At 42.0% G+C, this 27,251-nt stretch overlaps 1 protein-coding gene across 2 annotated transcripts in view; it reads left to right on the top strand.

Annotated features, from left to right (window-relative positions):
* The window catches only part of LMO1 (LIM domain only 1), a 61,148-nt gene that overhangs the window by 26,673 nt on the left and 7,224 nt on the right, over positions 1-27,251 (top strand). For both annotated transcript variants that reach the window (XM_051620925.1, XM_051620924.1), the window contains exon 2: positions 19,106-19,319. In XM_051620925.1, coding sequence (XP_051476885.1) covers positions 19,106-19,319 — 214 coding nt within the window. The remainder of the gene's footprint in view (positions 1-19,105; positions 19,320-27,251) is intronic.

The following is a 27,251-nucleotide window of genomic DNA, read 5'->3' on the forward strand; positions in this document are numbered from 1 at the left end:
AAGTAAAACATAATGTGTAGAGGGAGTCAGGAAGGTTTTTCTCCTTTTCTTCCAAAAAGCTAATTAGAGTTGTATTTTAAATTGTTTATGTGCTGCTAATCATTGTAATAAATCATTTATACTGAGAAAGACACACTCTAATGTGCTTGTGTAACTGTTTATGCTCTCAAGTTTCTATCATGAACAAATTGATCTGGAAGTGAATTTATTAACCACTAGGGAAGAAATCATTAGTGCTTTCTCTAAATATTCCCCAGGTACACTTTTATGATAGTAGTTTACTGTTTTAACTAAAAGTAATGTTACAGGGCCTTGGTTGTAATTATTAAGTAAATTGACTTTCCATCACTTAAAAGGAAGGAAAACTGCCTTTTTGTTGGTAATATATATCTGTGTCTTATATGCCAGAGGGTCTCACAGCTTCCAAAGGTTTTTTGCTAAACAAATTGTAAACTCGTGTTTTCAGAGGAACTAGTTGTGGTGACTTTATGGAAGTTTTAAAATAATCCAGTGGAAGGTTTAATTTCTTTAATATACCTGGCCCTCACTGAAGTTTTTTAGGACAAGGTAAGTGTAGCCTGTCACATTTAATCTGGCAGCACACTTACACCTATACAGCAACTTGGTGCTTTCAGAGTGCTGGAGACCACTCAGTATCTCTTGGAGACAACTGGCATTGCTGGTTCCCTGTCACTAGTGAAGACACTGATGGAGAGATTATCATGTGGCAAAATCAGTAGCAGAACTGCAGTTACAATCTGAGATTTTTCTGGTTTGTTGTGCTGTTCTTAATTCAAATTTGGGAGCTGCTGGCATCCCAGCTCTTCCTGAGGGTTTTAAGGTGAGCTTTTCCTGCAAGTCTGGAGGCAGCTGCAGTGCCACATGTGAGGATGTAGGGAGCTGCAGTCCATGGGGAATTGCAGCCCTCTGGCTGGAGCTGAGGAACAGCTTTCATATTTGGAGGTGTTGCTGAATTAGTTTTCAACACTCATATTTTTCTCATAGCAGTGAATTGCTTTTCCCACCCTGCCCAAGAAGCTAAATCTGACCATCAAAAGCTCCAGTTAACGTTAGCAGGTTTTGTGGGTGTTTTTTAAATTTAGCTGGTATTGTTTGAGTACTGAATTATCTATTTACAGGCCTAACATCAGGCTACCAGGCAGGAATACCCGCAACATGTTGATTTATATAGTTGAATAGGTGGTTAGGCATTTTTATTTTAAGTCCTAAAAACTGTGAACTACAGCATAAACTTGATGAGGAGGTTTCATTTTCTATGGGATATTCTTAATCTAAAAAAAAACCCAAACAACCAAACAGAAATACTCAACAACCAAGCCACACAACCAACCCGTGTTCCAGTTTCTGGTAAAGCAAACAGTCTGCAGTTTTTTCCAGCAGAGGAAGGGTAGTCAATATGAGTAAAATTATTCTCTTTAATGCATACATTATTTGGAGGAGGTGACTTAAAAAGAAGCACTGGGAGATTGCCTGTGGAGCCTGAGAGGCCACTGCCGAACGCAGCAGCACCAGGAGAAGAGACAGGATTCAGCTGGAACCAGAAGCAAGGGCTGCTTGTGCCTTCACAGAGGAGTTTTCCAGAATCGCTTGTGGAAGCTGCAAACTACCATGCCAAACTGCCTCTGGGATTTCAGCTTGTTTCTCCTGCAAACCCTTATTCTGGCTGCAAGCACACTCCCAGCCTTCCCATTGAAACGTTCAAAGTTGGTCCTCCTGTGAGCTGTCTCCGTGCCTGGTGGAGGTGCATTGACTGCTTAACAACTCACATCAGCATTCCCACAGCTGAGAGTGTTTGAAGGACGAGATGGCTGATGTGTTCTCACATGTATGTCAGTGAGAAAGACCTCCTTTTGCCTCAGGGAGTTAGGCACTGGGCCTTCTTCTTTTGGCCTTAAGCTTTGGGCCTTAAGTATCTGCCCTTTTGTTTTTACTGTGTTTTTTTTATATGGTGCTTATCTGCTTGTGGCTGAGTTAATGTTATTTTTTTTTATTTAGCCTTGAGGAGGTTCAAAAGTGACAAATGCTTGTGTATCAGTGCCAGTTGTATGCTTACTGTAAGACCAACCTGTGGCCCTGTGTGTGTGAAGAATTTACTGGTGCTTCAGTTTACACCAATGTCACTGAAGTAGTTTCCCACTTCTAGATTTTGCCCCAAACAAGTAGTTTTCTCTCACAAGATCAAGTTGTTTATTCTCTGCCTCCTTTTAGACAGTATTTCTGATGTGTTGGTCTAAAACCCAGTAACATTACACACAATTTGCTTGCAAAGTGTGAAATTTTTTTGAGACTTCTACCTATTCATTTTTCCAGAAGCCTACTATACAGTGTTCTGCCACATTAGGTTTCCTTAATAATCCATGGGAGGATATGATCAAGATCTATTACTGCCTCTCGGTGTGGACATCACTGAATTCTGTAGAGGAGCTGTAGTGGCAATTTGCTTTGCTATTTGCAGGCATTTAAATCTGTATTTGGAAAGCCTTGCTGTACTAACTGGGCTTCAGAACTGTAAGGAATCAAAGGACGTCCTGTGTCTTCTACAAACTGTGGGGTTTTTTTTTAATTTTTTGCCATCTTTAGATCCTTTTATGGCCATTTTCAGAGTGAAATAAGAGGCCTTCAGTCATTTCACATTCTGCTGAATCTGACACTTAGAAACGTAAACGTGTCTATCAGGATGCCATTAATTGAGAATAATAAATGTCCCTTTATATGCAAAGTCTTTATGTAGAGGTGACTCCTGCTGCGATTCCTGAAGGCATTTTTCCTTCAAAGCACAAATATATCTGCACTTATAGCAGCATTTGATATCCTCTTGCTGTTTCTGTGCCTTGAGCTCTGCATTGCTGCTCTGGCTTATTTCTCTTCTCTCTACACTTTACAAGGTGTGCTGTATCCAAATGTGGACCTTCTCTGCAGAAGGTCTGTGAATTAATGGAATTGAAAAATAGCCAGTGGCAAGTTTTACAGGAAGTCCCAGAGTTGGCTTATCCTTTGGCAAACAGAGGGAGAGGGAAAGGGACCAAGGCAGCCACGTAATACATGTAGTTAGTGGGAACAAAGCTGGTGCCCATTTACCCCAGTGGAGCCAATGAGGACAAGGTGTTCTCTGCCACCACTTGCTGTGAAGAACAGCTTTTGTGTGCAGTCTGCTCCTGCAGTTTTGGGCTTGTGTAAAAGTGTATTTTGAATGATACACACTGTATCCACCAGCTGCTTAAATATGTAGCTTTGGAGGACCAGTTCTGTAGACTTTTTAGTTGAGCTCTGTTGAAATTTCAAACTTTCTTAATAACCTTGGTGTATCGTGGCCTAGTAAGATTTAATACCTCCCATTTAAGCTTTGTTTTGTCACTTTCCTTGTTCAAAGCTCCTGGAAACTGGACAAGAAATTACCCAGGCTGACCCTTCTACTTGTAAGACTTTCAAGATGTTGGCATCCCAAAACAGGGGGACAGTGGCTCCTGTGTGATGTGGCAGCCGCTTGTTGTGGGTGTGCAAGAGTGGTTCTGGGCTGCAGAAGTGCCAGAGGAAATTGCTGCTTCACAGTTTAGGATGAAAATTAGGAAGACCTTGTTTGTGACAAATTAAAGTGAGAAGTGATTTTAATGTATTGAGGCTATCTAAGAGGTGGGGGCACAGGATTGTTCTGACTTGATCATGTAGAATAGGAAGAAGTGGTACAACAGTTTAACTCTTCACTGCCCTCAGAAGAGGATAATCTGCAGGTACCCAGTCTGATTCAGACCTTAACAGGGTGATACATAGCATTGCAGTGTAATTGCAGGTTCAAGTAAAGCCACCAAAAGGAGATGTGATGAAGCCATCCCTGAACTGCGTATCAAAGATTGATCATTCTCTGGTGTTTTTAATGCAGAGCATCTGTCTTAAATGCTAACTTCCAAAATATTTCTCTGTGCACTGATAATGTGATGCTAACTGTGCCATGCAGCTTTACCATTTTCTATGCTCTGTAACAAAAGTAAGAACTCAGAGGTATTAGGATGGTGATACATTAAGTACACCTCTTTCCTGCAAAAATAGGCATTCCTCCCACCACAACTGAAGAGCAGAGAGGGTATTGTCTGTGGAGGTTTGCATATTGTACTGCAAGTGTATTTTGACACTAGAAACTGAAGAAATGGGAAACTAGATATGTCTGGGAAGTAACTACTAATCTAAGTGTCAGGTTTGATACTGGCAGACTCTGTGGAACCAGTAGCTCAACTCTCCGGAGGGCTGGCGGAGCCCTTGACCTTCGTGGCAGGAGATGAACTGCTGTTATTGCTGAGGGTTGATGTCAGAGAGAGGGATGGGCAAATCTTAAATATGGAAGTGGTGTCTGTTTTGCATAGATACAGGATGTCACAGGGCACTAATACATGGGAAGGGCTTCCCCTGATTTTCTTGGCCATTTAAACAGTGCTGTCTGCATGCTGTCAGTTGGCTTCCCTTCTCTCTGGAGATGGCCATGTTTCATCCCTCCAGTTGTCTGTGGTTGCAATATAGGGGTCTCTAGGCTAAAGACATGAGGTGTCAACACTGGAAGCATATTTTTAAAAAATCAATTTTTCTGGTTGCTCAGGCTGTAGGAATAGTTTGTGGCAGAGTTAATTTAATTTTTAAAAAAGAAACAAAGTAAATATTTTTGTGGTATCCAATTCATGTCATTAGTGCTATCATATAAAAGCAATACATTTTTGCTTCCCAGAGGTCAACTTGTCAATTGTGAAATCAGCTGTTGGCCACTGAACACAAGCTAAGTGTCCATCACTTGAAGTTGGTCAGCTGTCCTACTGACAGACTGGGGAGTGCTCAGCAGGTCTGATGTCAACCCAGCACCATCTTAGTGGTGGTACATACAGGAAGAGGCCAAGGGAATTGGGACTTTCAGCCTGGAGAGGAGAAGGCAATGGGAAGATGCCACTGCCAGGGGATTCGGAGACAACTGAGCCAGACTCTTCTCAGAGGGGAGCAGAGGCTCTCACATAGGAGAGGAAGTGCCAGGCACTTCCACAGGAAAACAACCCCTGCCCCAGGCAGCTGTGGGCAGGGGCAGGCAGAGGCCCGGTGGGACAGGCAGTGGATGACACAGTGATGGTTCTGCTACAGCACTGGAAGGAGAAACTGGCTCTCAGCTTCCTGGGCTATGTTGGTTTTCAGCACAGATCTGCCACTCTTGTGTTGCCTGATGGGCCTATTTGGGACTGGGGATGGTTTCCAGCTGTGGTAAGTTTGGGAATGAAGTCGAAAATAAGGCTGAACCTGCATAAAAAGTGAGAAGTGTCTGGAGAAGTCTTCTGCTGTTTAATTCTCTGAAAGCAGGGTAGCAATCACACACCCAGCAGTTGCTGTGAAATTGCTGCTGCAGACAACCAAGAATGGGATACAATTTTTTACTTTAACTTTGGGGTGCCTGAAATGCAGATATCTGTTCTTTTCCACCCAATTCCTGTTTGTAAGCAGCTCAGTTAAGGACTCAAATGGATCTTGGGGTTTATAAATACTCATTCACATGCTTCCATTAGGTGTTAGATCCAGAGCAGATATTGGTTTTCCTTGTCAGAGTTTGGGTTCACTGTGAATTGGGGAATAAGCACACTAGTGGTCTATAAAGATGAAGCAAAATAAATTAAGATTTCTATATCCGCATTACCTCTTCAAATACTGTTGGCACTTGAAGTAACAAATTGTTCATCTTACCCTTTGTTGTGGCCCATCATGGCTTGCTTTAAAGTAACGTTCTTTTTTCCTGTGCTTAGATAATTCAGACACTCCTCTGAAAAGAGGTACCACATGGAGTGCAGTAGAGTTGAGGTAGAATGGACAAAAGGATTGCATTTTGCGTGTGGAAGCAATGAGTGCAGGCTGTAGATAAACAACATGGGTTTAGAGCTATCGTTGCTGCTACAGCTTGATTATTTTTCTCAGGGACAGGTTCTGGCTGTCTCTTTCCTTTGAAGAACTACTGTACTCATGTCTGCACCATATTTTATATAATGCTTGTGTTGACTTCTGTTCTTCCACTTCCTATCTGCCTCCAAAAGTAGGATGCTGTGACCATGTAACTTCTGAGTCTTTAGCAGGGGCAACAGGCTGCTGCAACAGGTTATGACAAGGGCACCCTACAGCCTGTGAAAATGCCCGTATCATGTACTTCATACATTTAAAAGCATCTGTTCGAGAGCTCTAGAAGTGAGGGTTGCCAAGAGGCTGACATCATCTTGGGAGCAATCAGAGCTAGGAATAACATAGGGTTGTTCAGGAGCTCTTTAGGTTAACAAGTTGATGTTTGTAGCCGATGCCTCACAAGAAGGTGAACTGAGAATGAGCTAGGATTGCCCCTTTGACCTGTGCAGCAGAGAAGAGGAGGACATGGCAGGGCTGGAGACGTGCAATGGGAAACCAAAGCTTGCATTTGTGTGCCAGCTGGATATCCCAAGTACTGCATTTACTTTACGAAGAAGCAAGGCAGGGAAAGAAGGAATCTAATATGATTTGGAAGTAGTAAGGTGGACTTTGAAGCACTGCCCTTAATGACTGTTATTCTCACAAACCTGGTTTCTAGGTATTTATAGTCTGTGAACTTTTTCTTAAAATATAAAAATATTTGTAGCTGCCTTTTTTTTTTCTTTTGAGGGGGAAAAAATTACCTGGTGTCATTGAACAGTGGTGAATAAGTTTCTTTCATTGATAAAGAGCAAATTTTCTTTAGATTCAGTTTCTTGAACTCATAGGAAAATTGTGTAGCATTGAAATGCTAGGAATTAATCTGAATAGCCAGTGTGAGGTAAAAATGCTCCCTCTGCTCTAATTGGCATGGCCTGGTGGAAGCCAACTCTTGGGCTGCTCCCTCACTGACTGCCCAGCCTCCTGGCAGATTGGCATAATTCCCCTGTCCCTGGAGAACTATAATAGAGCACTCCCTGAAGTGCTCAAAATCCTGAAGGGAAATTAGGATCCTTTTTTTTTTTTTTTTTTTTTTAATGGGGTTTCTGAAGTGCTTATGTTCATCCAAAGGACTATGGGCAATTAAACAGGGGGGGTTTTAACGGTTTTTCTAATTACCACACTTCCTCTCCCTCCCCTCCTTTTAAGTGGCTTTAGACAGTTGCAGAACTTTGATTTTAAATTTGTCTAATCTCCTGAGGTATCTAGGTAGGGAAAACTATTGTAACTAAAAATGGCTCTGATTTTTTTTTTTTTCCCCCTTTCTTCCATTTTAATAGATATGTTTAGTCTACTTTAAAAGCTTTTTAGGGAACCTTTATAACTGGCTAATTTAAGCTTGTCAGGTTTTAATTATAATCTCTCTATACACAAGTTAAGATGCTTAATGCTAGTGAAAAGTTCTGAATACAAAGCAAACCTGTGTCAAGTTGCAGAGCACTCTTACCCGTCTTAATTGCTTCTGGTCTGAACTTTAACCTTAACTCTCCCATCTGTCTTACACATTCCCTTCTCTCATCGCAGCCACTTTCCTTCCAGAGAGTGCTGAGGATCTCTCTTAATTCTGCAGGATTTTTAGTCAGGCAAAATCCTGCTATCAGGCTGTGGATGTTCAGCTCCTTCTTTTTCCCACTGCAGCACAGTGCACGTTGCTGGAGCACAGCCCTGCTGCCCTGGGGAGCCCAGAGGGTGCCTTTTTACCCCTGCCAGAAGAGGGTGGCTTGGGGAAGGTGGGACATCTCAGCTATGGAAGTGCCTTGGATCCCAACTATTGTGACAACTTCTGGTCTCAGTGAAAATCTCTTCCCTACAGCATCTGTAGTGGTATTTGTTTGCAGTTTTATGGATGATCTTTAAGGTAGTTTATTCATTTTTTAGGGCTGTTGTCTGCCTCGTTTTATAGCTATGACCCAGCCTTTGTGGCAAAGGTTAGTTGTGTCTTTTCCTTAGCTAAGAATGAGTTTCATTCAAGCTTAGAAAATTAGCCTTGAAAATACCCAGTCAGTGCAGATTCCTTCTGGAGAGTGCATTTAAAAGTTTGAATCCAAAATTGATTTGGAAGTACTCTAATCTAAAATAACCCTGATGTTAGCATTGTTGTCTGCAACTCCTGCTGGCCCTGGCGTTCCGGTTCAGCGCATTGGCACACGGTTCCCTGATGCTGTGAAATTGAGACTCATCTGGAGATACAGGCTTTTCTAAAAAGGATTGCAGGGCACTTAAGACTCCTTATTTCATTAGTTCAGTGAAGGAGTGCTTTTCAGCAGTCAGGAATCTCATGATGAGGTGGACGAAAACTGAGCAAATCAAGCAGTAGAGACTCCCGTGGAAATGGAGCAGAGAAAAAGCTGCTCTGTATGTTTTTTGGCCCGGAAATGTAACATTTTTGGAGCTGAAGGTGGGTGGTTTGGATTTCTTTTTAGGCTGAGGTTTCAGGCAAAGCATTAGTAGACACATAACCAGGCCAGACTTTGGGAGGTACATTTCAGGAGACTTTCAGTTCTGCACACTGGGCTAGGTCATAGGATGTATTTTTTTTTCATTGTTTTCAACCAAGTGTAACCATCAGCATCTTCACGAGTGTTAGTGAGAATTAAATGGAGCATAAATAACTGAAATGAAGAGCAGACTTCCACTTTAAGGGGATCAGTTGCTGTACAAAGCAGTGGTAATGATCCAGAGGAGCAGGATGCATTGAGGAAAAGAGTAAAGTGTGAGTACCATCCAAAGTGCAGGCAGCAGGTCATAAATTCTTGTAGTGGTAGTGGTCTGAAATTCAAGGAATAGGATTACAGAGCTACTGTAGGTTGATGAAAACAGCTTCTTTAGGATCAGCTTGAGTTCAACTCAGTGGTCAACTATAAGAAGAGGAACGTTTTGTGCAATTCCAACTTCTCATCCATATTCTGAGTACTGTGATGCTCCTGAATACTTAATGTAGTAGAATATGTTCTGTTATGGTATATTTCATATGACTCAAAGATGCTTTAACGCAAATTAAATGTCTTGCTAACTTGCCCCAAACCCTTAGTGTTCACTTTATTCTGAAATATATGGGGAATTGCAGCAGAGTTTTTTAAGCCTTTCTAGGGCATTTCATAAAAAAGAAACAAAAGGAAAAGAAAAAAAGAAAAAAAGTCTTGCAATTTTACTTGACTCTTTCCTGTTGTCCAGGGAAATAATGCTCAAATCCTGTCTCCATACGTCACCTCAAAGGACCTCATTATAGAATGAGTATACAACAGCTAATGCCAAGAAACCACTTTTAATTCTTATCAGCATAATTTCTTGTAAAGAAGGATAGCATTAATGGCCAGCTCTGGCTTGTGAGCCCTGACTTAATCAGTTGTGAACAACAAAAATTAGTTTGAGGCATATCATTACTAGCCAACTGCAGCTATAACAACTGTTTAATGAACAGTGCTGCTGTGGGGTCTGCATACCTTTCCCTGTGAATGGAAGGGGAAGTGGCCAAGAGCAGGACTTTCTCTGTCCTAATTGTAGCAGTGAAATGGGGTAGAGTAAAATCTGTCTGTGGAAACAAGCTGTGGCTAAGTAAAAGCTGACCTCTGTAAACAGGAGAACAGAAGCAATGAAAGTATTTAGCCTCCGCTTTCTCTGTCTACTCTATCTTTGTGGTGTTAAGAGGACAACAACTTTAGTTGCTACGATTTGCAATGTACAGCAAGTTCTTTCTGACAGATTTAGTCTTATTCTAGTCTTGAAATATTACCCTGCCTTTGCCAGAGCAATTGAATGAGAAGGGTGCTGTTCTCTCTGGGGTCGGCGCTGGGATGGGAAGGATCATACTAGTTTTTGGGAGGCCATGCTTCGTACAAACATCTAGAATCTTTGTTAAACTGCATTCGAGGCCAGGATATCCAGGAGTCTCCTGTGGTCTGAGCACTGCATTACCAAAGTCATGGCTTTTTGTTTGGTCATCCCAGATAGGATCCGTGACTGAGCAAAACTGAGCTCTTTCTGGCTCCTGCTGGAAAGGACAAGCCAGTGCTGGCTTACCATCCCGCTCAGACTCCCCTCTGCCTCCCAGTCACCTCCAGGTGGACAGAAGAGTTTGGCAGAGGGTGCAAGGCTTGTAGTAGGACTTTCAAGGTAATTTCAGGCCTCTGTTGACTGAAGGTGTGGTCCAGATAAATCCAGTAGAGTTGCACTAGAATGGAACCATTTTTGGCACCTTTTCTGAGACTTGTTCAGGTTCAGCTGGAGCTTACCAAAGCAACTCCATAAATTCCTAGCTTTCCTATGTTGCCAGCCTCTTGGGAGGTTGTACAGTGCCATTCAAAACTTCAGGGCTTGCAAAGGGTGTAGTTTATATCCACAATGATACGAATTCAGGTTCCTAAATCAGTAATTATTTATTGATCACTTGCGCAGTGATCACCAATGCAAACCTGAGACTGAGGGTCTCCAAACCTGGAGACTTAACACAGAAACTTGGAACGGTGGCCACTATAACCCCTCCCTTGTACAACAGGGAAAACATACCACTTTGAAATATCGGGGGGAGGGGGAGACAGGATGCTCTCTTAACCTTGTTTTTTCTTTGCTACTTTCATGAGACAAAATTCTAGTCTGCTTTATTTTTAAGTCAGCAAACTGATTATATATTGTAAAAGATCCGTGTTTTCATGGGTGAGTAGTAATTACTGAGTAATGGCTTAAAACATTTCCTGAAGGAACATAAAGCTGTTTTTAAAAGTCAAGAGTACATTAAAAGGATTACCATGTAGATTTGATTTTTAGATAACACTAAAATGGATCCCAAATGGACTTATGAAAAGGGATGCTATCTCTTTAATGGTAAGTGCATGGTCTGACAGCTCAGCATGCAAATGGTCCAGCAAAGGACTGTGTTGTGTTTTTTCATTTCAACAAGAAGAAAAGGAAATATCTCCCCTTGCCCTTCTCCTTTCAACTTTTAACAGCAGATGAGATGGTCTGGTTTTCCTAGGAAAGGGAGAAGAGGCTGGGTTTTGGGGATAACTGCACCCTTCTGAGTCACTGGGGAGGTGTATGTCTCAAACTGTAGGTGGTCAGAAGCAATTTTATCTCTTGCATGGATTGCATTAAGTAGATAGACTCCTTTTGCATTCTCTATAGGTGAATCTTTACTTGTTTCTTCGAAATTAAGAAAATATGTAATTAAATTATAGTCTTTGTATATTTATTGTACTAAACTTGTGCAGGGCATGAGCATCAATGTTTGTCTTTGCAGTAAATTTGGAGAGGGGCAGGAGGATTTGTTATTTTCATACTCCAATAACTTGCAATCACTGTAGTGTTTGCTATTTCAGAGTTGCCAGCACGACTTTCTGGTGATTGATGGGGTAAAATATGTTTTTGGCCTAAGTAGGATTTCTTCTAGAAACATTCAAAAAAGTATATTCCTATTTCATTAAACACAGAACACCAGGATTCTAAATTCCTTTGTAGTATTGCACAGATGATTATAGGCTCCAAAAGTCTTGAGAAATTTCTATAAGCCTGTAAAAGCTTTAGATTGGATAGTCATCATTGCCTGCATTAAGGCCTGTGACAGATTGCTTCATCAGTGTACACAGAGCAGAACATCAAATGGCCATTTGGCAGTGGGCACTGAAATTCTATTAAGGTTGCCGAAAGCTTAGGTTGACATTGTATATGTCTGCAAAGAGGCAGAAGAAAAGATGATGATGATTGTGCAATGATATAGTTCTATTCTCCTTAAAATATTCACATATCTAGCGTACCACGTCTGTCAGGGTGATGTTAATGTTTCTGTGTTAAACCTGAGCTCTGCTACATTGCACATCTTTGCTCATGTCTTGAAACCTCAGTAGTGATATGTTAAACAGTGCATTTTAACTGGAAGATTAGAATTGTGTAGTATTACACATGTGCCTGGAAATAATTGACTTGAGTTTTTACTTCTCCAACACACGTTTGGATTTTTAATTTGATATAGGGTTTTTCTATCAGATTTTCTTTCCTTTTTGGAAGAGCAGGGGACAAAACCTTCCCTGTGTTTTCACACTGGTGCACAGCTTATTCCTAGATGAGCTGAAAAGTGAGGGTTTTTACCTTTATGATCATTTGATTCAAATACTCTAGTTCCATTTGACACCCACCACCCCCCAGTGCAAAGCTTTGGAGTGTTTTACGGTCTTTTCAGTGGTCATCTGCAAATCAGTGGAATATTGAGGAATAATGGAAAAAAAATCCAAGTTAGCCATCCCTCAATAATTTTCTCATCTATGATGTTGTTATACTGCTGGAAGGGTGGTTTGAGGGTAGGCTCTCCACTGCCAGACTTCTTTCTACTACAGATGCTGAAGGAGGGAACTGGGCACCTAAAATCAGGACCTTTGCCAGGTTGGAGGACACTAAATTGGGACTAATCAAAAAACCTTGATCAGAAAGTTCTCAGACTAGGTTGAAGGTGGGAGAAATCTCCATGTCTCTTTACTGTTCCCAGGGCTCCAAACAGTAAAAATTGATTTTGCTGAAACACATGTGCTAAGAATAAGCTTTGGACATCTGCCAATTATGAAAAATTAAAGCTCAAACAAGCATATTTATGAGCACAGGGAAAATGTTGCTTACTGGAATTTTTATGGTTTGTGTTCAATCCTGCTGCCATGTGTCTCTTTATAGCTACAGGTTGTTCTCTGGTAAGAACAACTCCATTACAGAGAGTCTTAAAGCAGGTACTCGAAGTCTCAAAATTCTGGGGAAAATGAAAATCTGGATTCTAACCCTTAACCTTATGTCCTGAATCAGGACCTACCTTGCTACAGATTCAGATGATGCGAATTATTATTTTGGATATCTTGCTCTGTCTGAGCAAATTGCTTGAAAACAGGGTCTCTGAAGGGGAGAATGGAGGGGGCATTAAGCAACTCCTGCAGCTTTGGGTTACTTTTAGGCAGCTGAAACTGCCAAGGGACAGTAGGCTTTAAATGATGTTTCTCTAAAGTGTGCTGTGAACTGTAGGGCCAAAAAAAAAAAGCTATGTTATTTGGAGGGGGTGTACAGCATAATTAAAATAGAATTACTGATCAAAATGTTGGTTTTCCTATCAGCTGTCCTCTCAAACTACTTCTTTGCCATGCTTGGGAAGTTTGTTCAGTAGTGATTCAGAAGACAGAATACCACAAATGAATTGCTAAGGCTGCTGTAAAAATCACTTGCTGTATATTGCAGCATGCAGCTGGAAATGAAAAAAGATCATGGTCACCCATTGAATAATTTTGATGAATGGTCTAAGGCTCGTTCATAAGCATTTAGTTGCAAGTACTCGGTGTTCCAAATGTAACGTTTTAATTGGATATACAGATGGCATGATAGGTTTCACCTTGCTGGCCATAATTCTTCAAATGAAATTCTTGGTGAAGATGCCCGAGACGACATCCTCTCAGTTCAATGGAAGTGCATGGTTTAACCTGTTTTGCAGGGTGCAATATTCATAGAAGGTGAGTAATACAATACTGGGAACACACAGTGAGTTTCTTTTTAATGGAATGAAATTCACTGCATCTTTTGGCAATGACTGTCTGCATTTACTTAAATGGGTGATGCAGGGCTCTAATGCTTTTAAATGATATCAGATCCTCTGATAAAAGACATAAGAGTGCAGCTTATTTATTGTGATGAGACAGGAGTTAATAAGATTACTCCTACTCTTCAGTTACTTTTTCATCTTTTGCTGGGATGCTGGGATTTTTGTTAGCAGGCAAAACGAGGTCAGCTCATTTTAAAAGTGTTGATGCTAGAAGTAAACATTTTTTCCCTCAAGTGGAACTTTGAAACCTAGGCTCAATTGCCCAACTGCTAAAACTCTGGTCTTTAAACCAGGTTTGCTTTTAGCACTGGAATGCTGCACCCCTGTTAATACTCATAAATTTTTTAAAAAATGAATAAAGGGGGGGGAAAAAAGAGAAGAAAGAAGAAGTGGAACTGTCTGCAATCATTATGGTCTTTGGCAGAGAAGTTGTTCAGAAATGTGGTAACTGTATCTGAAAGGTACTGCTCAAGCAAGAATTTTTGGTAGAGAATAAATAAACTGTAATTCCAGTACTGTGTTGTGCAAGGGGCTGTACAACTGTATAGGAAGCACTGCTCTGGAGTGGTTGTCACAAAGCTTTCAAGGAGTAGGCATTAAGTTTTGTGTGTGTGTGTGATGTAGTTGTCTACTTTGTTGTTGAGCAAGCTTGTATGGCCAACGTAGCTAGTCTGAGGAAAAGTTTGTTGTTTGTTTGTTTGTTAAAAAAGAAAAAAGACAATGAAAGCAACAAAAATCCCACCAAAAACTTGCAGAAGGAAAGAGTTAAAGCCATCTGCCTGGAAGCATTGTGTAAAACATACACAGTGTTGGGGAAATAAGCCAATTATGTGTGCTTCACAGGAGGTGGGGGACTGACCTTTGTGTATAATTAGTTCTTTTATTTAAAGCAAAGATTTTGAATAGAATAACTAATTAGCTGTCATAAATGGCAAATTGAAGATTTTGGCCAGATTCCTTGGGGACTGTGGGAGGACATCCCTCCTCCCAGCCCGTACTGTACGCTCTGGCTCTCCTCATTAGGGTTGTTTTGAGTTCCCCGCAGCAGTAATGAGGAGCGCGGCGCCCGCGCTGCTCGGAGCCCCTCTAACAAGGCCTGACGTGCAGGTGGAGGAGAACCTCCCTCAGCTCCTGCCCCTCTCACTCGGCACACGTGGGTGTCGCTGAGGGCTGGGGTGGGAGAGGGGGAGGCCGAGGGAGGGCTGCTGGGAGTTGGGGAGGGGTCTGATGAGTCTCAGTGATCTCACCTGTGTTTTCTGCTTTGGACTTGACTGTATAAAATACAGGCAAGCTGCAAAGCCTGGAGGCATATATCATTAGCCAGCAGTCCCACATTACTCTTTCAGACCAATTAACCTTTAGAGTTGCATTAAAGAAATTAGGTGGTGAACCTCCATGCTTTCAGAGGGGACCAGTAGCTCTCTTGCAGACCAGAGCACTGTGGAGCTGTACGCCATAGGACCATTGCAGATAACTGTTATTTAAAAGGTCTACCATTTATAAAAAGTTCCCAGGCTCTCTTGGAAATGAGGCTGTATGCCCTTAGGAACTGCAGCTGATTGCCATGTGAATAGAAATATCAGTAAAATGGCTTAGAAAAATTTAAAGGTGTACTTAGCGGACACTTGTGTTGTAAAGCCAGCTGAATAATTTTATAGAAAGACCCCGACTGAGAAGATACAGGCTGATTAAAGCTAGTTTGTCTGACTGTGAATAGAGGTAAAGTTTAGATTACTCACTACAATAACAGCCTCTTTAGACACAGCCATAAATTTCAGTATGTCCAGAGGTGGTGTCTATAATTTTTTAATGTGCACTGGAGCTCCAAGCACTCAGAACAGGTTTTGTTTTGTATTTACCAGCAGCAAGTCTATTAAGTTGTAAAGGGCAAAGAAGGGAGTGTGGGTAGCCAAAAATAGAAAGACTTCATCTACTGTTTCTAAGAAAAGATAGCAATGGATGGCTAGCAACCAGAGAGGAGAGAGCAACTTCATGGTACTTTCAGAATTTGGTAATCAATCAGTATTCCCTTTGTGATCATGTATTTAAACAAGTGAGTGTCCAGCTGTTAATTTTCCTACCTCTGCAACACTACTCATTTTTAATCCTTGCCTGCAGAACACACATGGAATTTGTCAAAGGTGAACCCTTTGTTTCTTGGCAGCCCCAGTTAGACACCACGTGCCCCCGATCAAATAGAACTAGGTGACTTGGCATGTTTTGATAAGTACCAGGGAAAAAATCTACATAGAGAAATGAACCAGCATCGCTGTCTTTCAGTGGGGAAATTTCCAAAAAGAAAGAGCAGCTCTCCAGGTGGCTTCTGTCTGCAAAGCCCAGACTGCTTGGGGTTTGCTGGAAGGGGGAAGCAGGAGGAGAAGAGTGGGGTTTGATGTTGGCCATGTTGTCTCTCTGTAAGCCTTCGACCATGAAAGGGGTTAAGCTTCTGAGATGCTTCTCTCTTGTTTCTGGGAAATGGCATGGCAAGCATGCGAGGAACCCGTGCTGATCAAGTTTGGCAGTTTCTGAAATTTTGTTTCACGCCTTGCCTGCTGTGTCAACTCACCAGCTAATTGCAGCTGCAACTTTCCGTAGCGGTGTGTGCACTCCGTGCAGACCGGTTGGTTGGGATGTCGTAGGGAAGCCTCACAGACCAAAATGTAATTTCAAAACACTGAACCTGACCAGCAGAGTCTGACCTTGCTCGTTATTATCTGAGTGGGAATAGCAGCTTTGAACATCACATGATCTCGGAAATGGTACCTTTTTTCATTAGAAAGCCCCCTGCTGAACACTGACCAAATACATAGCTTTTTTCTTGCTTAAGCTACTGTTTAAAAATATAGATATCTGTTCCTTTGCTAGTTATTAGAAGAAAATCAAAGTGTTACATTCCCCTTATTCGCAGAAGCCTCTCCTAAGACAACGGTGTGCTTGTAATAGCAGGGAACTGAGATGGTGGTGATGAGTGGGGGCTGCCAGGGCCACAGAGGGAACAAGAACCGACACTACAGCCAGGCCACAGCCATCTGAGCCTGCTCACTGCCTCAGGAGACACTCCTAACCTGCCAGCCCACCCTCACCCATCAAATCAACCCCTCCCAATGGTCCCTGCACTGTCACCCTTGCGCTTGGCCATGCTGCTGTTACTGTGGAGCCCTTGCCCTGGGTGAGGGCTGGTGTAAATCCAAAAAGGCACTGGTTTCAGAAATGCTCAAGAGCCTTGGGAAGCCCCATCTGACTGAAGATCTTGTGTTTCTGGATCACTGAGATGACCTCAGACCCCTCCCACACAGCAGTTCTATTGCAAGGTGGTTTGAGGGGCTACTCTTGTCTAGACTGCATTCTGAAATCTGCAGCACCTCCAGATGCAGGATCCTCCAGTTTACATAGATGAACCCTGCAAAGAGAATTGTATGAAGGCCTACCCCCCTGGTCAGAAATCCTCTCTGCCTCTAAGGGTATGCAGCTCACATTTAGAGAGCCTGTTTGGGGCACTGATAATGATTCACTGGTGTCCAGGACTTCTAACTCAAAAAATTACTCGCTCATCTAGGTCTTAGTTTTCCAAGATGCAAACTGTTTTCTTGCATCACTGGTACTGGTCTTACACAGTTTGCAAATGCAAACTCCTGTATGCACCTTTCTCTGCCTCAGACTAAGGCAGTCTCTTCTCATTATGTGCTGTTTTCCGGGAGTAGAGTTGGAGAGAGCATGGGATGAAAAGTGAAGAAAGTGAAGCTTCTCTTTGCTCCTAAAGTGTACCCTGAAAAAAAATTAATTAAAAAAATGCTGTGTCTAGATCCACGGGGCTGCTTTCCTCATTCTTCTGTGGCTGTGTACACAGAATTTCTCTCAGGAGCATTATGGGTTGCATACATGACAGGCAAACACAGATTTAAGTTTTCATTTCATTATTGCATATTTGTCACTAGAGTAAAAAAAAATTTTGCTTGTATCAACTTTCAAGTGTGCTGCAGCAAAGAGCAAGAGGGCTCTTTAAGCCTTAAGAGTTTTTGAATGTTACTTGACCTGTCTCTGGTCTGCTGAGCCCACTTTGATAACAAATGGATCAATACCTCACTGTTTGTGTAGAGGTGTCTTAAGTGCCATTGTCATCTGCTTGCAGCTCTGACAAAGCAATTATTACTGTAGGAGTGGTGGGTTTTACATGTGCTGAGCATTAGCCACCATCAGGTCACCCTGGCTTTTAAGGAAAGCAGCAAATGTCACTTACTACAGTGGCACTGAGTCAGTCCTCTCTGGTTAAGGGACTGTTAATAATTCCATTATCAAGCTGTTACTTCCTGGGACATCCAGCGCTTCCTACAGAAATGGTGGCTCAGCTTTGTGTGAGAGTGTGTCACCAGTGACACTTGCTACTGTAGCCAGAGTGTCCCCCTCTCAGCTTCTCTGCATTGGTTAAGCCCATAGCATGCTTGTACCAGGCCCAGCATTGTCTGACATTGACTGACACTAGTAAAAATAAAAATCAGTAACAAAGTAAAATCAAAGCTCCAGAGAAAATGGCATTTTGTCCTTCCAGCGAGTTCATTTCTACTTTCATCATCCCCAGTCCCTTTCTCAAACACAGTAAAATCTTTGTTTATTTTTCCATTTTATCTGCTGATTCCTCAAAATCCTCCCCTGCTTCCTTCTTAATCTGAGATGAGTGACAGATCTCACACCCGTGTCAGTGCTCGCCACGGGAGGCACTATTGCTTGGAGGAGAGGACAAAGCTGGAGACAGCAGTGCGAGGAGGGTGGCCACAGCAAGTCTCCACCAGCCTCGTGACTTGAGTGTCCTGTCACTACCTCATACCCAGCTAGCTCATGCTGGCTTTGCAGTCCCAGCAGGGATTTCTGGGGAGGAAAAAACTTCTGTTTTCTTTATTACTTTCTTCAGAGAAGAAAAGCTCTGATTTGCTGAAGGACTGTAGTTTCACTGGTGGTAGAGGGGCACTGGTTGACTTATGATCAGCAATCCTCAAGGGCTTTTGAATAACATTGATTTTACAGCAGCCCCTGGCCTACTCTAGCTTTCATTGAGGCCTCTGTGACCAGAAGGGTTCATGAGAATAAAAACAGTGATTTACCACATCTTTCTATACCCACTACGCTACTCTCCTTTCCCCATCAAGCTTGATCCAGCCAACATGTTGGATTGGGGGAACATACAGTGGTGGCCCTTCTGATCTTCATAATTGCCTGTGGCAGATGACTAACAACACAAGGCTGCTGGTAATGAGGGAAAAAACAAATATTGACATTGCAGCTAGTTTATTCTGCTGCAAGATGTTAATTAAAAAATAGTCTGGTGCTTTGTGTCAACCCTACCCTTAGGAAAAAAGGGCTGTGTTCCTGCAGGTGTCACACTCCCACTCCCCCTGTGACAGCAAATGAGGTTTAAGTTTCTTTCACCATCAGCTTTTTACAGTGTGAATTCCTTGTAATGAAACCAGCAGCATTATTTGCTCACAGATCTACCTACAGCTCACAGCACTGCCCTGAATGCAGGAAACCTAGGGAAGCTGTTTGATATCTTCTGAAGAAAATGCTTTGCTTGTGTTGCAGGTGTGCCAATGCTATCTGTGCAGCCCAAAGGGAAGCAGAAGGGCTGTGCTGGCTGCAACCGCAAGATCAAGGACCGGTACCTGCTGAAGGCTCTGGATAAGTATTGGCATGAAGACTGTCTAAAGTGTGCCTGCTGTGACTGTCGTCTTGGAGAGGTTGGATCAACTCTTTACACAAAAGCAAATCTCATTCTTTGCCGCAGAGATTACCTGAGGTAAATAGAGGAATGTGCTCTGGGCTCATCCCAAAGCCTCACAGTGTGGTGCCAGCTGTTTGTCTTTCTAGGTGTCTGCTATGAAAACATGTACTTGTGCATGGGCAGCCCTGCCCAGAAGAGGCTGGAGTTCCTTCCTCTGTCTAAGCATAACTTTTTATTTACACTTCATGTATATTGTAGCCGGGGAGCTGGCAGACTTTCAGAAGGAGGACAGCATGACTTAACTCTATATTATGAACCAACAAGAACAAACAGTGCTTGTGGTGAAAATTCAGAAAAGACTCTTAGTTCTTCTTGCATATCTTCGATGTTATGCTCCTATATATTGACTAAGACCTAACCAAACCTTTACCTTTTCTTTTTCAGTAATAGCTTTTAGATAGATTTCTAGTGTTTCTCTTGAGTAAGGCTCCTCCCAAGAGGCTCTTGTCTCTTCCCTAAACTACAGATCAACTTGAGAATTTTTTTCCTCAGGAAGAAATCTGCAGAGACCATCACTAACTCTGAGTTAGAACTACCTTGTCAGAGTGTGTTTGCAATACATAAGAACACATGGGAATTTTTGTGTGGTGTGCATGGAGGGTTTGCACAAAATACTTTATATATAACACAAATTAAATTTAATAAGACAGCAGGACTAATGTAAACATTCTTATGAAGTTCACACTGCAAACAACTCTTGAGTTTTGCTTTCTTTTTCCTTTGGAAGAAAATACTTGATCTCCAGATAATCTGTGTGTTTTCTTTTTTTCCCTAAAGCAGTGATAGCATTTCCTATGCAACCTCAACCAGCAAAAACATCTGAAGCAAAACAAAAAACAACACTGTTTTAATATAGGGAGGTAAAATGCCATCTAACCTTGTGGTGTCCAGGAGCTGGTTAGATGACATGAAACATGGAAGGCAACAGTTGGGGTTAGTGTTTGACCATGTCCACGCAGCTGTTGTCACAGCAGCAGTGAAGTGTGGTCTCTGAAACAAACCTGTTCTGTGCCTGAGAGGGGTCTTGTAGCCTTTCTGCTTCAATTTGCTGTGTTAGAATAATCCCCACCAGAGGTGGAGACTGTTCCCGAATTTAGTCCTTTACAGCAGCTTTGACCACAAGAAATATCTCTTACTGTTTTGGTTGTTGGTTGTCTTTTTTTGAGAAGAATAATATAATTGTCATTTTCCAAGAAATGTAGCCGGCTTTACAGCTGTGATGGTTTGTGTTCTTGCTAATAAGCAAATTTAGGTTTATTCTGGTTTTTGGAGAGGTTCTTCTGCACTCCTGTTTTCCTTGTGCTAAGGAACTCTTTCAGGGTCCTGGGACAGGAATAGGGGCATTTCTCTGCAGTCTCATATTTTCTGGAAGTTAAAATAATTTTTTTATTTTTTTTTTTTTTAAACATCTTCTGTTGCATTCTACACATACTATTTCTTTCTCTTTCAATTTTAACTATTAGTTTTATCAATAGAAGGAACTAAAGTCACCATCTTCTGTACGGTGTTCACACTTGGTAATTTGAATTTTTCTTCTTGGAGGATTACCCATTCACATCATTAAATAATTCCCTCCTTGTAACAGTTATAGAGTCTCTATCCATGTCCTTTTTTCCTTTTTCAGCAACTCATTGTACTTGTTCTACCAGACAAATTTTAGTAGAATTTATTCCTAAAAGTAAGTTTTTATACTTCTCACTGTTCTCACACCACAAAGGGAGTACTTTATCTGGAGGCCAGTCAAGGAATTTATTGTTGGCCACTGCCTCTATATGCCTTTGAAAAAGAACAGGGTGAATATTGCAATGATATCTAGTAGGTCAACCATCATGTGAAAAATTAAAAGGCAGACTGATTTTGTGCATATACATGTAAATACACATGTCTTTTGTATCTGAAGTCCAAAAGGAATATTAACATATAATGACCAGGAAAAAAAAAAATATATATATGTAAAAAAAAAGGTGTCTCATAAAGTCTTCATAGACCAATGTTTCTTCAAATTTGATGGGAACTGGTAGATGTGCTTTCTCCATCGCCTCCCTTGCACAGTCTCCATCCAGGAGTGTCCAGCACCCTTGGTCCTGTCTGGGGCTGCAAGGACCCAGCCACTGCCACCCAGTGTTGGGCTCCCGCTTGCCCCCTCGCAGTGGAGGCAGTAATGTCTAGGTGCTTACCTACAGACAGAAGGCACTCCTGGGCAGAAATTCAGCAGTTTGCAGGTCTGGGCCCCTGCTTGTGCCACCCCTGCTCTGGTGGCTGTGGGTTCTGCTGTACCAGAGCAGCTACAGCCACTGCCGGGAATGGGACAGGGGTGAATTTCTGGTCTTTGCCATCAGAGAGGGGCAGAGAGCTGGGACAGGACCATGGCTAGATCCCTCCCTGCTATGTTGGGAATGTTTTGAAGCTGGCGTTGTCTGAAGTGTTGGCAACACAGCGGGGCTGCCATCCCCATGCGCAGGTCCTTAGTGGGCTTTTAGAAGAAATCTTTCAAATGTATTTCAGGAGCTGCTAGCAGACCATAGCCTGATCATTTGTTTCAAAAGATAAACTGTCGTCATTGCTTGTGAAGGAACATTTGTTAACCTTCACATTTCATAAAACACTTTCTTGCTCATTTTTTAATCATGAAAGATGAAATTGGATCTCGAGTTGTTATCCTTGTGGTATCACCTCAGTCTCCAGCTGCGTCTAGATGTATCTTTCGATATATTTCGTCTGAGCAAATAGATTTACCATTTGTTCCATAATCACTGTTCCAGCACTCCTACCTCTAATTATTTTTGATAAGCAAGTGCTATTGAAGAAACTGCTTCTGGGATAGAGAAGCTTAGCATGCAGCTGGGATGGCTCCTCACAGCCCCTGTGCAGCAATTTGTGTTTGTTCCTGAGCATAATTAAACATTCACCAAGCTCCAGTTCACAGGGACGTTTTGGGTGTTGCATCAGGATTTCCAGGGAGGAACTGACAACTTAAATTTCACTGTGAAGTGCTGATGAAGAATGTGATCTTTTCCTTTTTACTCGGCATGGTGCCCTCACATGAGCAAAGGCAGGCCAGGCTCCCTTTGACAGGAGCAGAACTGTCGCTTCCACGTGTTTGATATGCTGGTGTTGGGAAAGTTTTTCATCATTTAAACTGATTAAGGCCTTAATTAGACTCCAAAAAAAATACCCTAAACCTGAGTTTAAAAATTATGGCAAATCAGTAAGAGAGAAGGACTTTCCAGGAAGCCCTGGTGCTGTTCTCAGTAGATTTTGTGGAAATTCTGTTCAATTTCCAGCATGTTTTGATGGGCTCTGCAACCCCTGCACAGCATCGGTGCCGCAACCAGTATGGTGTGCCAGTGCCCCTGGCAGGTCAGCATCCCTGCACAGCCCGTCCAGGATGTGCTGGCAGGCCTGCCATCCCTGGCACTGGGGGCCCTCAGCACCCTTTGTGTCATGGAGGCTTGAATGTCACCCTGGGCAGCTCCCAGCCCTAGTGAGTCAGCTGCCTGGCGCTAGGGTTTCCAGTTGTTGGGTACTCATTTTTACTCTGCTCTGAATGCCCCAACAGGTTTGTTCTGTTAGTGACTCACTTCAGGAGCCCTTTAGATTAATTTTTTTGTATTGGGCAAATTTTAATTTTGTTGTGGGATATGAAAAGTGATCTTGCACAAAAACAGGCACCCTGCTCTCTGCCACAGCAAATATGGAGGCCTTCCCCAAGTTGGGAACAAAGGCCTTAAGCCAAACAATTAAACCACAGTTGGAAGTGTAAGCACAAGTGTTCAGAAGCTGAAAAGTGCATGAGAAAACTAGCAGAATTTAAGTTAAGCTACCAGAAACGTCACTAATAGTCTGAATGTTGCTTCAGTCTGAAGAAGCTATAACACCTTTGGAGCAGCAAGGAGAATCTTTGGGATTTTTTTCCACCAGAGGAGCATAGCGAGCATGCACGCACCGAGAGCATGCCCTGCCTGCTTTTCAAGAGACACGTTCAGTGTGGGGAGGAGAGGTATAAATGCAGTGTGGCTGAACAAATGGTATCTGCTCAGAGCCAAAAAATGTTGCAAAATTGAAGTGCTGTTCTTGCATCACAACAGGGAACGTCTTGCATGCTATGTAGGATTCCCTCACTTCTATGCTTGGTATCTATACAGATTAAGAATCATTAATTAGGCTCAAAATACAAGGTACCTTGGCAAAAGTTCTGTTTTGTGATGTTAAAGCAGAAATTTTCTTTTTCTCCGTACTAGCTGGTTCAGGAGTTTCTCATAGCCCCTGTCTGTCAGGATAAAAAAGCTATACTTAATTTGTTCACTTGCTTTTTTCCCCTTTTTCCCTTCTCTTGCTCCCTCTCTTTTTTTTTCTTTAATTTTTCTTTTTTTTTTTTTTTCCCCCCACTTCTCCACAACCTCCCAATGAGAAGGAAAACTTATGGGGAGTAATTCTTCCTGGCTGTGGTAGACTAGTATGTCTTTAGCACTTTCAACATTTCAGTTTTCTGACTACTGTTTTTAAACTCCCCTAAAAGGACACTGTTGCACATGTTCAACAGTGTCAGAAACAACCGAGATGGGTTTTAAGGTCAGCAGCTTTAGTTACACCATTAGGAAGGCTGGGGTAGGGGAGAAGGACTTGGACTTCTATCTGCTAAGAGTCCCAACCCCACTGTAAGTATCTACTGAAAATATGGAGGGACAGACCAAAGGAATAAAAATCAATTAGCATCCAGATGTGTTCTGCAACTAAAAACAGATGCCCTTGAGCAATCTTGAAGTTTATGCCCAATAATCTCTGAACTTGTGCGGTCACTCAACCAGAGGGATGTTTTGTACTGTGCTGCTTCAACTCTTCCTGCTATGCTATCCATGAATGTACCTCTGGCATGCAAGAGGTACATTCTTTGGGATTGGACTTGAAGGCTTCATGAGATGGCAGCTTGACCAGCCTCATTACTATCAAAATGCATTTCCTTCCCTTCAGTTGACTTGACTTCCCACTGCAGCACTGACAATGGTGTCCTGGAGAGGCGAGTACACCAGCCAGTATATATTTACTGTGCTGAAACACCTATGGCTGAGGCTTTCTCTGACTATTACACAAAGGCTGATTACAGGGAAGTTGGGAACCTTGAGTCATAAGTTGCTTTTAAGCTTATTCTTTTTATCTTTTTAAACAATGTTCAGGCTTTCCTTGCAATTCTTGGTATATTTAGTACTTTGTTCGAAGCAGATTTGGAGCTCAGCATATTTCTAATATCCACAGATGGGAAAAATACAGATTGCAAGCTGTTAAGAGCTGTCCTCATTGGAAGACTAGTTGTAGGTTTGTTTCAAATGGTAGGGCAAAACCTTCTCTTTTGTAACACTGATTTTCAGGTACATAGAGCAAGTCTTGTTCTACAGCCAGTCCTGGATCTAGGAAATAAACAGCAGCAGGGATATAGGGAAGGTGTATGGGAAAACCTCTTTCACCTGCTATCTGAAGAGAGTATGAGCATGGGGTTTGTTAGCTCTTCAGAAATTTGTATATGCAGATAATGTGGATATCCAAATACATGGAGAAATATGTAGCTGTACACAATATCTAAAAATGCAGATATTTATCCATAGGTAAGTGTAAGCTCTTTCAGCTCAGTATTCTTGCTGCTCAGTGTTGACAAAGCCTCTTGTTTTAGGGAATTATGATTCTTGATTCAGCTGTTTAATTTTGAACTTGTGTTGTTTAAAAAAAATCCATTTGACACTCCTAACCTATCCTTTCTGTACCACCCATTATTTATCTGTGCCTGTCCTGGTTCCTGTGGTTTTTTTGCCTCCTGTGAAGTCAACAGCTCCAAACTTTTCACTTTTTCTGTGGACTGAACATTGTCTCCCTTTCTTGGTTGCAAGCTGCTAGTTCGTCAGACACCAGGCTAGAGAGAGGAGAAGAAACGGGGACTCTTTGTAGGCAGTGACAGATCGTTGTTTCTAGTGGTGACAAAAATAGGAAAACAGGTTCTCAGTTTTGCTGCACTGCACATTGTGGTTGGAAAAGAAAAATCTGTAAAAAGGTGCTAAACTTAATTGTTCATATGAGAAGTTTCTTCATGTTTCCCCTACAGTAAGGAACCTTTCCCATTCTTTTTTCCCCAAAACCAGCAGGGTGCTGTTGACTTTACTATAGGTTGAGTTCACTTCAGGTGTATTCTTGGAGCTGGGGAGGTCTGCATCATTGTGCAGAAAGAGGACTGCTCTTTAGCCCAGACAAGGCTACATAAAAAGCATCCTTCAACAGTTGCCTGTCGTTTCCAGGAGCACTCCCTTCTTTTCCCATTAATTCATTTGCATTCACTGCTGCTCCTGTATGCCAATTAGCTTTAATTTTTACTATGTACACTGACATCAATGGCCAATGAGAACAGCGCGTAGCAGGGGTTTTAGTGTGCCTATAAACTACAGAAAATTGTCCTTGGACAAACTCCTGCTTTTAGGCTGGCTGACAACAATAGACATGGGTAAGTTCAGGCTAAGAGCCATTAAACATAATTACTACCACAGGGTAAAAGTTTAATTGTGCTAAATTTTAAATCTGCATAGTCTATGCTTATTTACAAGCTGGCTAGGTCTTCCTGTTACATAAGGGAGAATAAATCTGTACTTAAAAATTGTTGCCTTTTAACTTCAAAGGGAGGGGGGGGGGGGGGAAGAAAGGACTTCTTAGAAGAAGCAAAGCAACTCTGAACTGAAACCTTTCTGTATTTCCAGCTTCTTTTATGCTAATGGCTCCAAGCTGGTAAGTAGATGCTGAGCATCTTCTTGATAGATTTTTCCAATACGCTTCAACTTTGTTTGTGTGAATGTGCAAGAGAGTATTGCATCTGTTATGAAGGTATCTGGGGGACAGAATGCAGATCAGTTTGTTCATGTGGGGCTATTTTAAATTTAACCACAGATGGGGCTTGGGTTGGAATATTTTCCTCCTGCTCCTTGTCTTCTCTCCCCTCCTCCAGTAACGTTAAACTTCCCACCTCAGAAAATTTCAGCTCAAGTAGCTTCTAGGTAAGTGGGGAGCAGAGGTGGCAGGATTTTTTACAAACAAACAAAAAAAGGCAAAATATGTGTTCATTTTGCTGTTTCTTCCAAGAGATTAAAAAAAAAAAAAAAAAAAATCATGTTCACTGAGCTACAAGTTAGAGCATATTTTTAGAAGCCTGGTGAATATACAGGGCTGTAAATCACTCCCTGAAAAGCAGATTAAAATTAGGAAGTGGTAGAATAAGTGTGAAATGTTCATCTGTTGGGAAAGGGAGGGTATGGAAGACTGTGAAACTTGATAGAAGAGAAAAAGATTAGCACACTGACTAGCTGGAAGTTACATTTATGTAGACATTAGAAGGCAACACGATTTCAGCTGGACAGAACATAAGCTTCAGATCTTATGCAAACAGTCAAAGCTGTTTAACAATTGGTTTACCCCCAAAACCCCTGAAAGGAGACAGGTGAATACGATGCCAAATACATTTTTCATGTTTCTTAAGCTAACTGTTTAAATAGTTAAGTGAACATCTGTCCAAATTTCCCCATCATTTCCATTTAGAAAAGTCTCCTATTTGAAGGCTGAAGAAAAGCGCCTGCTTAACAATGCAAATGGTGCTGTCTGGGGCCCCTTTTTTTGTTTAATCTAGATTGAGCTCCACACAACTGTGATGCTAATGAATAATGGATATTTTATACTTGTGCGTGTAGCAGTGCTGGGCAGAGAGTAAATCTAGGATTAACCTCCCAGTTTCCCTGCCTAACACATTGGACTCATTTTTTGAGTTTGCTTTGACTTGGGTACTCAAAAAACGGATGCCTGGTTTTATGGAAAATGGCAAAACCCCGGCAAAAGCTGTCAGGTTTTGCTCTGCCAGAGTGAGGTACTGTAGAAGAGGGCAGCTCCACTGGGGGAGAGAGGGTGGGAAGGATGTCTGTATTA

This window comes from Apus apus, chromosome 5 (assembly GCF_020740795.1).
Source record: "Apus apus isolate bApuApu2 chromosome 5, bApuApu2.pri.cur, whole genome shotgun sequence".
NCBI classification, from domain to species: domain Eukaryota; kingdom Metazoa; phylum Chordata; class Aves; order Apodiformes; family Apodidae; genus Apus; species Apus apus.